The following is a 10,090-nucleotide window of genomic DNA, read 5'->3' as shown; positions in this document are numbered from 1 at the left end:
GAAAAAGCAACTAATAAAAGGACAGCAATTTTCTGTTACACAACAAAGGCCAGTTTTATCCTCCTGTCTCAAAAAATACATTTGACTCAGATAAAAATAAAGCAAGCTGGATTGTTTGTATACAATATAACTAGATGTGCTTCTTAATGACACATCTTAATGAATTCAGACCTACCTTTTTGCTATCTGAATACTTGGTTCTAAAATGAATATATAAAGGATATTTGTTCTCACTCTCCTATTAATTATAGGCATTTCATAATTGTTTCTGAAATTTATACAACATCTTAAAATAAGAATTTTGGACAGAGGCTTGCATGAGAAAAAAGGTTTATTAGCATATTGCTTTGATAATATGTAGCATATTATCAGCAGGTATACCTCCCCGACGGGTTCACCATTTAAGAGGCTGAATGCTGAGATGGCACTGAAAGGGAGAATTAATAAAAATACACTTCCTTCAGTTACCGGTAAGTGAAAATTCAGGGTTGTTTTATGCAGACAGATCTGTTTCACTAATTGCAAACTTCTTGCTTTGACAGTTCTTTTGAGCACTGCTGGCAGGACAAGAAGAAATCTACTTATTTGGTGCAATGATGCCTTCAAGTTGGGCCTGAAAACAAATGAGACAGTAAGTTAAATTAGCCTCAATCTAAAAAATAAACCCACATTGCTGAAAAGTGATAAATTGTGTTATATATTCAAAGCAAGGAGCTGACGGATGCTGCAATACTTCAAGAGAAGCGGGCCAGGGTTTTTTTCCCCTGGTCATTTCATTTCTTACTACATGTTTTATAAATTAACTTTTCGTTCTTGGCATGCACACTTGTTGCATTCTGAGAAGAAAAGAGCTGGCCTTGGTTCCATACAATGAAAGACTAATTTTATAATGTAAAGCATTGAAAAGGAAATTAAATAAAAGCTGTTGAAACAGTGGTCTGAGTTCTCTGATTTCAGGCTGGACTATGTTTGCTAAATTAAATATTTGGCTCTTTAGGGCTTGGAACACAAGCTCTGACTCTGGGACAAAAGGAACTGGAAACAGCAAGATTTTTAAGTTACTGAGACAACTTGACGCCCAATTAGTAGATTGATCACTGAGCTACCAATGTTTAGGGAGCTTTTAGTGTATGAAGCTTTCAGGACTCGCAGATTGTCCTCTCCCTATACCTGCCATTAAAATAAAATAAAACAGTGGTGTATACACAGCTGTTACATATTCACAGACATATTCATAGAATCATAAGGTTGGAAGGGACCTCTGGAGGTCATCTAGTCCAACCCTCAGCATAGCCCATAGGGGGACTGAACCCACAGCCTTGGCACTAGCAGCACCACGCTCTAACCAACTGAGCTAAACCTGCCATTTTAAAATATTTCTAGTTCAAAGAAGAAACACAGATTCAGTGGCAAAATACCTTTAATCTAACAGTTACTCCACTTTATGTCCTAAAACAGTTCAAGATGGCTTGAAAATGTTAATGGTTTAGACAAGAAAAGCTGTAAGAATGTTAAAGATGAGGAGAGCAGGTGAGTATAAAGTAAATTGCTAGACAGAAAGGTTTCTGTTTCTGATCATGTTTTTTCTTTACTCAAAAGCTGAGTTTTTTTTTCCCCTAAATGCAAAGAAATTGTTTTTGTCAAACTGAAGGTGACCTGGCTGCTGAATAAATAGTAGCATGCACAAAGTTACTCCTGTCCTGTGCAAGTCGGTTAGTGATACAGGCAAGAGCATCATAGGACAAATTGCTTCACCACATTTGTTAGCAACCCAACAGGTGAATAGGACAAATACTTTTACCTGCAATATAGTAATCACACTTTAAATGTCTAGAAGCTTAGAAACGAAGTTGATAATGTGTGCTTGCCCTTGGGAGTTGCTATTGCCTGTAGCTCTGTTATGTGAGATGGAGATCGGAAGTTTTGAGAAAATAGGACACTGGTGCCACCATGTTTCCCTGGTGGATTTGACCCCACGACTAAATAGTTTTATTAAAACAATACATAATAAATTAAATCCATACTACCAATGCATATCTGGTTCTCTTTTAACTATTCTGGACTGTATTAGAAGTTGAAACTGTCTTTAAATGTGTAACAAATACATTTATTCAAGAGCTCCTCAAACATGTTGCCAGTGTGCCTGTGATCCATAAATACAAATAGCAGATCAGCAATTGATAATTCATCATTTGCTGTCCAGCCCAAATAGTTAAAATCTGCTACAGATGTCCACCATATATCAAATGACTGATGTCTTACGATGAGGACTAGCATCCATAAGGGAAGAAAGAGAATGCTACTTCTCCTACAGAGATGAGAATAAATATAAGCCACAGACTAATCTTGTGCATCTTTTTTAAGTTACCCCTCTATCTGGGGTTGGAAAAATGGTAACCTACCTTGTTTATAAATCAAGGAAAGTAGAATATTAAATTACAGTACATAAATACACAAGACTATAATCTTTAAAGACTTATTTTTCTGGTGTAGTGTGTAACCACAGGAACCCTCCAAAGTACAGGGCTTAGGCACCCTCTCAGTAATTGATGCCTGAGGTTTAGTTAGCACAGTCTATCTCATATAAGCTCAGAGGAAAGAATAGAAGAAAAAAATCTCTATTGGATTAATACATAATAGTTCTTTTTAGAAAATATTTAATTTTAAATGGTGTCTCTTCTTATCAAGGAGTAAACTTGGCTGTTGTGGCCAACAGCAAAGAAACAAAACATTTTCTTTTCTGCATTTGCCTTTATTGGGTTTTTTGTAGCTGAAAAAGGGTGCCAACTACAACAATCTTAAAATTAAGTTATGTATAAATGGATTCCTGGGGCATCAGTCAAGTTTGAAGTCGCTGTACTTGGGGTTCATCTGCATGCATCTGCTCTGACCTAGCTAACTGACCATAACGATTTAGCTTTATGCAAACAAAATGTGATTTCCCTGTGGCAAAACTGTATATGACTAGAACCCAATGAATCTGACCTGCTGTTTTGCAACTACTGAAAAAAAAAAAACTAAGTAGAAAGTTATTTTTACATGTTGTTATTCACCAAATGAGAAGTTTCCCATGCCAATGTTTGGAATCAATCTTTACTAACCTTCAGCTGCTGATTTGTTCGTTTCAGGAACTGGACCTCTTCAGTGTGCTTCTTTTCCTCTGTCTGTCGCCTTTCATTTTCACGTTTTTCAATAGCTTCACATTTAGCTTTCTGTTCGTTCACTTGCTTTTCCAGCTCCCGCTTTTCTTCTTCTAGCTCTGCAATCTTGGAAAAGAGTACAGATCTCTCAAATTTTCTTTGTTAATAAGCAATTTCCAATTAAGATAGGATCAAATTGTATGTTGTACAGTACTAGAGGGACAGCAGATAAATTTTTGGACTACAATTAAGCCCTAGAGAAAGAGTAAAGTAGTTTGGTGATCTTTACTGCCATCCAGTGGAAATAGAAATAACTGATTTTATATAAAATTTGGTATATAAAATCCTTATGCTGTATCGTATGCAGAAAGCTACCTTACGGGGTTAACGGCCCAGCTTACTCTTTTTTCCATGTCAGATTTGCCTTGCTCAGCTTGTAGCGCCTTCCGCATGCCAAAGGCAACGCTGCTCTCGTACAGAGTCTGATAAGCAGCAATCGTCATTTGGATTTCATCTCGGACTCGAAGCAGCAACAGCCCTCGCTCCGCACAGTTAATCGTCGTTTCGCGGATCAATTCATCTTTAAACAACAGGTACAAAAACACAGTTCAGGCAGTCGCTACATTTGTTCGGGAAGGCTGGATACCCGCAGGGCCCACAGCTTGTTGCGTTTTACCCCTTCCCTGCAGCATAAGGGTGCTATGGATTTACCGGAGACAGCTGTGATTTCTTTTTAATCGTTATGTTGCGGGTAGAGCATCGAGTGCTAGCGAAAACAGGAGGGGCATGGCGGAATTTGCGGTGAACTGTGCGAGTCCGGGGGCGCGGGGCAGTTCGCAGCGCCCTGCGGGGCGCGGGGCGCGGGGCGCGGGGCGCGGGGCAGCTCGCGCTGAGGTGCGGGGCCCGGGCGGCCGTACCGAAGCACTGCGAGTAGAGCTCGCGGCGCACGGGGCAGATGCCGGTCTCCCGCGCCTGCCGCTGCTGCAGCCGCAGGTCCAGCTGCTCCTGCAGGCGCACCACGTCGGCGCGGGTGCTGGGCGCGGCCGACACCTCCTGCACCCACAGCCGGCCCTCCTCCGACCACTCCCTGCACCGCAAAGCACGGCCGTCAGCGGCGGCGCCGGGCCCGCGGCCCGCCCGCCGCCCGCCGCCCGCCGCCCCTCACCGCGGCGGCAGGATGGCGTTCAGCACCTCCCGCGCCGGCTGCGCGGGCTCGGCGGCCGTGCCGGGCCGCGGCGGCGGCGGCGGCGGCAGGCCCGCCTTGGGCGGACGCGGCGGCGGGGCCGAGGCGCTGCCGCCGCCGCCCGGCCGGGGCCCGCGCCGCTCCCCGCGGCGGCTGACCAGCACCGGCGGCTCGTAGCGCAGCAGCGAGTCCGGCGGCGGGATCATGGCGGCCGCTCGCCGCGCGCGCCGCCGTCGCCATGGCGACCGCGCCTCGCCGGGGGCGGGGCGAGCGCGCTGCGCCTGCGCGGCAGGGGCGGGCGGGGCCGCGCCGGCCCCGCCCCCGCGCCAGGAAAAGTCCTTCCGGGTGGCGGCGCCCGAGCCGGAAGCGGCGCGAGCTTCCCTTCGCGCGGCGGCGGCGGCGCCATGGAGGCGGCGGGGGCTGAGCGGCGGCGGGAGCGGGAGCGGCGGCGCCGGGCCGCGGTGAAGGCCGAGAAGCGGAGCCCGCGGCGCTCCGGCTCCCGCTCCGCGCGGGGCAGCCAGTCGCCGCCGGCCGAGGAGCGGCGGGGCCCGGCAGGGCCGCACCGGGGCGGCCGCGGCAGGAGCAGCAGGTAGGGCCGCCCGGGCGGCGCCGCGGCAGCAGCCCCCCGCTTTGCTCCCTTGCGCTCACGCCCTTCTCGCTGTCTTTAAAGATCGCCCAAAAGGAAGGAGAAAGCGTCGGGCAGGAGAAGCAAGTCCCCCCGGAGCCGGAGGAGCCGCAGCCCCCATCACGCCGTGGTCAAAGTCAAGCAGGTAAATCGGCTCGGTGTTACCGGGAGGGCCTGACCCTGCCGGCGGGTCCGCGTGGCCGGTGCTCCCGGGGAGCCCTTGCTAGAGCCCCATGTGCTGTGTGGCTTTGCAGAGAGAGAGCCTGCTCCTGCTGAATTCACCTGCAGAAGGTATGAGAAGTAACTCCTGACTTACTTGATTATTGTAATATGTGATCTTAAGGGAAAAAAGCATTTTAGTGAGTCAATATCTATTGCTGTCTACTTCAAGAGCTGTGCTAAGCACTTCAGTGTTCACATGGGTTTGTTGTGAATGCAACCTTTGTCACTTGTGTAGACTGTTCCTGCAAGCTGCTTCTTATGGCCAGACTACTGCTGATATCTGAAAGTCAAGTAGAAGCTCTGTTAGCTTTCAGCTGTCTCTTCTAGCATCTTATTGTGTGGAAGAATAGTGTGTGTCTCTATTTTTTGAACTTGTGTTACTCATTGTAGTAGCAGGAATCCAAATAGTTCAGTAAGGAAATAGCTTAATACAAGACATCAGAGTCTTTGTTTTTTGCATGTTAGGTTTGATTTTGTTTTTCTTTAAAGTAGATTTCCTGCTCTCTAATTCTAGTTCAATATAGGTTACTATAAGAAATTATTCATTACAGGAACGAGATGATCATCCTCATAGAGGAAATGAGGAACGAAAGCAGAGAAATCCATCAGAACAAGAACACAGGCGAGATAGAAGTGGTGAGAGAGATAGACACAGAGATCACTCGGATAGAAGGAAAAATCCTAATGAAAGGTCTGGAGGCCGAGGCCATGAGCGAGAAAGGGATGTTCAGAACATCCGTGAGCAGCAAGCAGAGAGGGAATTTTATAATGAGAGAAGACGAGAACATCGGCAGAAGAACGAAGTGAGTGGTATTAACCAGAATCCAGAACTCGGGCAATCTGATAATAAGCCTAAAGATAAAGATCCTGTAAAAAAAGAAAAGCCAAGCTTTGAACTGTCTGGTGCGCTTCTGGAGGATGCCAACACTTTCCGAGGGGTCGTGATTAAGTACAGCGAGCCCCCAGAAGCTCGGATTCCAAAGAAACGATGGCGCCTCTATCCTTTTAAAAATGATGAGTTTCTCCCAGTCATGTACATTCACAGACAGAGCGCATATCTCCTAGGCCGGCATCGGAGAATAGCAGATATTCCTATTGACCATCCCTCCTGCTCAAAGCAACATGCTGTCTTTCAGTATCGGTAAGTATTATTTTCTGTACTTGCTGGTGAAACAGGATTATCCCAAAACTGGTTTTGGGGGCGGGGGCAAGGCAGCATTTAGAAGTAGCAGTTTGGTATAAAGATCTCCTGTTAGAGATAGTAGCCGTATGTAACTTCTAGCTGTACGCTCTCTTAGCACTAATCAAATAATTTCTTCTGTTTAACCACAAGCAGTCTTGTTGTAAGACAAATAATAGGATTTTAATTTAATTTAATCCTAATAGTAGGATTAACTTTAGAATTGGATATATATCTGAATTAGAATAAACACTTACAGGTGTAATTGTCAGTAAAAATATTTCAAGGACTATTTTTTCGTTTTGTCTTTTGCAACAAAGTTTGCTGCTATCCTTTTGAAGCAGCAGGGGTTGTATGCTGCTGATCTCTTACGGAACAGCCATTTGTTCTGTCTTATAAATTACTCTATTATATCACCATAACTTTTAGAAGGTGATGCAGTCTAGAAGAGATTCTGATAATTTCAGACAGTGGATCAGAAATGGATGCTCTGATAGAGACTCTCCTTACTCTCATCATGCTTGCTTAATTTTCTGAAAATACAGAATATGTTGAGAACTCCATCTGCTTTTGGAGTGGCTGTATAAATGGGAATTTTATCTTTCTCTGCTATGATTGAAATAGTGCTTTTTGTTTTACCAGGCTTGTGGAGTACACCCGTGCTGATGGTACAGTTGGCCGCAGAGTACGGCCTTATATAATTGACCTTGGTTCTGGCAACGGTACTTTTCTGAATAACCAGCGGATTGAACCTCAACGTTATTATGAACTGAAAGAAAAGGATGTGTTAAAATTTGGGTTCAGTAGCAGGGAATACGTTCTTCTCCACGAATCTTCAGATAAATCCGAGGCAAATGCAAAGGACGATGATGAGGAGGAGGAGAAGGAGGAAGAATCTGACAGTTAACAGATCAGGAGGAAAGTAGAGGGGATTTAAAAAATAAATCTTTCCAGTAGAACATGCATTGGGATGTAAACATTGGAGCATCGAAGCACTGATGCCTCTTATTGCCTTAAAGTCATTCTTCTGTTGCTGGTCTGTTCTTGTTGCTTATTTTGGGGACTCACTCATCTCTGATAGTTCTGCTTATCAGGAAATCCAGCTTTTTCTGAGCTCATTTCCCCTGACAAAGAGAAAAGAGCACCTGGATGTAATGGTGCTGGAAATTTTCAACAAATGTTGAAAGACTGTCCTCTTCTAGTAAATGATGTAAAACACAGTGGGCATATTTTAAAGTTATTTTTATGAACTGTTTTGTCATAACCCTTTGAAAATGCTACTTAACTGAAAAATTAGGTAGAAACTAGCCCGATATATTTTTCTCTTATTTGGTAGGATTTGCCAAATTTATATGCCAATTAAGAAACCTAGACAGGAGAATCTACCAACTTTAACTACTAAAGAGGCAGAAAAGTTGCAAAATCCCTCTAGTATTTGTATGTTTAGGGTAGTTAGTTTGCATTATAACTCTTCAGGGATGGGCATTTTACCAGAATACCTTGCAATTTACAGGTATTATAGTTTTAAATGAATGAAAGGAAATGCTTCCTGGGACTTTAGGTTGTGAACTGCAGGTTTGGAGGTTGAGGTCTAAGTCAGTATATGCCCGGTATATGTCAAACCTAGATACCAAAATTGTTATTGGATATTGAGTATCCTGTTCTAAAGCAGAGTCCTTTATTTCTTTTTTTGATAACACTGCAGCCCTATAGATAATTTCTCCTTGTTTCTATTACATGTAGATACCTGTTATGTGATGATATGTTTTCAACAGTTTGCACTATTTAAATTTTCTTTATATAAAAAGTTATACTGTGATTTGTTTGAAGTATTCTTTTCTCCTGTAAAAGAAAACACACTTCAGGAGTGGGGGGGAAGAATTCTACTTAATGAAAGTACTTATGTTATGCATATTTTTGGATGTCTCTTTCCTGTTCTTTGCTCTATGATAAAAGAAATGTAACAGTTTTCACTTCCTTTACTAACTTTGCCTAGATGTTTGCTCTGTGGTCACATACGCTATTCATACATGCTGTGTATATACTTTGTGTATACATATGTTACATATTGTATACACAGACTGAAACATTTATGGTGTAAATATGGGACATTATTGTAGGGTTTTCAAACAGTAGGTAGAAGAATGTGTTTTGAATAGGAGGGACTCATTTATATATACCATAGGGATTTTTAAATAAAGAATTTATAAATTTAGCCCTAAGTAATTTTAGTTGTAATATTTTTCTAGTGTCCCTCTTTTTTTCCCTTTATATTCCCTGACATAGATGCACTGTATTTTTTTGAAAAACTCACAAAGATAAGGGAGAGATGCTGATACTGAAGGTATAAATTATTGTAGTTTTTATGCTTAGCAAAGAAGTTCAGCAGTTGAAATAGATTTAACAAAAGTTCTTCTACAATAACTCATGGAACTTGTTACTGAAGAATTTTTCTTTAGTAAAAGCAGGACTAGGTGGACATAGTGATATCTGTTACCTTACAAGTGATATTACTGTAACTGCTTCAGCAGAACATCCTGTGTCTATACACTTGAAAATTGTGGTGTGTGTGTTTGCACCATGTGTGCTCCAGCACTGAGTAGCCCTTCACCCCTCAGACTAGGCAACACCTGTGACTTTTTTCCCTACAGCACCAATAGGCATCAGTTTCTGGTGCTGTGTCTCTTGTGCTATAGTGCATGTTACCAGAGTACTTGTATTTGGGTTTTAAGGACACCAAAGAAATTCAAAAATGACTGACTTGTATGCTTCAGATGCTATGAGGTTTGGAGGGATGTGTGGAGAAACCAGAGTGTACCTTTGGTTGCTTAGTGCGGTGTTCAGGTCACATGCTCTTGAGTGCAGGCATGCTCACCTGAGAAACATGAAATACTCGTGGGGTTTAAGCCAAATCTCATCAGTGTCACAAAAGGGGCAGATTAGTGCATAGAGTACTACTTATTTCAGAGCATGTAAGCAACACAATTTAGACTAATCTAACTAGCAGTGGCTTTAACCTAGTTTTTAAAAAAATGATCAGATTAGACAAAAAAGCTTGTGAATTGTGTGGGGCTATTCTAGTAAATGGTAAGAGGACTTGTTTTCAATGGGTTATTTTTTCACAAAGGGGAGATACAGAGCTGAAATGGGTATAGCAGTGATGTAAAGGGGTGAAAAAAGGCTCAGGCTTATTCAATTTTTGTACACTTCCTAGCTGTGTGGCTGAACTGTGACCCTCTTAGGAAATGGTCTTAGCTAGTTTGAAGTTGTTTCTGGTTCAGTCCCTGGGCTGGAAAAATGTAAGTGACTACTACAATGTACTGTACCTATTTTGTGAATTAATCGTTTCAAATCTGATTATGTATAATAGCACAAAGATGATCTTGATTTTGCTGTACTGTTTTTATTACTTGTCTGACACCAGGGAAAATGGGCTGCTTCTGGTGGAATTCAAGGACCTGTGGTACCCCAGCGTCAAGCGGGGATGAAGACCAAAGAGCCTCTTCAGCACATAAGCTAAGGGTCTCGGTTTATTGCCTCGCGCTCAGTGCAGTGTCTCCTGCTCCCGAGGATACTCGTGTTCTCCCCCTGCCTGCGCGTCGGCGTCCTGCGCAGCAGCGGTTATCGAAGAACGTGCAGCTGGGGCGCGGGCGTCGGGCCGAGGCTCCTCGCAGACCGGGCTGGAGGATCCGTTAGAGTCGCTTCTTGGCGGCCTGGCGCTGACCCGTGAACGAGCCTTG

The 10,090-nt window shown here is 43.7% G+C and overlaps 2 protein-coding genes across 2 annotated transcripts; one reads left to right on the top strand and one right to left on the bottom strand.

The window, feature by feature from the left end:
* Positions 1-313: 313 nt before the first annotated feature.
* DNALI1 (dynein axonemal light intermediate chain 1) lies at positions 314-4,529 on the bottom strand. Its single transcript, XM_062594127.1, has 5 exons — positions 4,306-4,529; positions 4,058-4,227; positions 3,542-3,720; positions 3,102-3,266; positions 314-613 (listed from the first exon to the last, which is right to left on the bottom strand). Exons 1-5 carry the CDS (start codon positions 4,527-4,529, stop codon positions 578-580), a joined length of 774 nt encoding a protein of 257 aa, XP_062450111.1. The 3' UTR covers positions 314-577.
* A 198-nt stretch (positions 4,530-4,727) lies between these two features.
* SNIP1 (Smad nuclear interacting protein 1) lies at positions 4,728-9,737 on the top strand. Its single transcript, XM_062594283.1, has 4 exons — positions 4,728-4,912; positions 4,994-5,093; positions 5,722-6,311; positions 6,993-9,737. Exons 1-4 carry the CDS (start codon positions 4,728-4,730, stop codon positions 7,255-7,257), a joined length of 1,140 nt encoding a protein of 379 aa, XP_062450267.1. The 3' UTR covers positions 7,258-9,737.
* The last annotated feature ends 353 nt before the right edge of the window (positions 9,738-10,090 follow it).

This window comes from Rhea pennata, chromosome 23 (genome assembly GCF_028389875.1).
Source record: "Rhea pennata isolate bPtePen1 chromosome 23, bPtePen1.pri, whole genome shotgun sequence".
Lineage (NCBI taxonomy): Eukaryota > Metazoa > Chordata > Aves > Rheiformes > Rheidae > Rhea > Rhea pennata.
This window is presented reverse-complemented; position numbering and strand designations above follow the sequence as displayed.

What these genes read in the sequence shown, in the direction of transcription:
- DNALI1 (XM_062594127.1), bottom strand. Translation starts at nt 4,529, where the DNA reads ATGATCCCGCCGCCGGACTCGCTGCTGCGCTACGAGCCGCCGGTGCTG. An exon ending in GCTCTACTCGCAGTGCTTCG is followed by an intron (nt 3,721 to 4,057) that starts GTACGGCCGCCC and finishes TGTTGTTTAAAG; the next exon opens with ATGAATTGATCCGCGAAACG. An exon ending in AATCTGACATGGAAAAAAGA is followed by an intron (nt 3,267 to 3,541) that starts GTAAGCTGGGCC and finishes CTCTTTTCCAAG; the next exon opens with ATTGCAGAGCTAGAAGAAGA.
- SNIP1 (XM_062594283.1), top strand. Translation starts at nt 4,728, where the DNA reads ATGGAGGCGGCGGGGGCTGAGCGGCGGCGGGAGCGGGAGCGGCGGCGC. An exon ending in GGCCGCGGCAGGAGCAGCAG is followed by an intron (nt 4,913 to 4,993) that starts GTAGGGCCGCCC and finishes CTGTCTTTAAAG; the next exon opens with ATCGCCCAAAAGGAAGGAGA. An exon ending in CATGCTGTCTTTCAGTATCG is followed by an intron (nt 6,312 to 6,992) that starts GTAAGTATTATT and finishes TTGTTTTACCAG; the next exon opens with GCTTGTGGAGTACACCCGTG.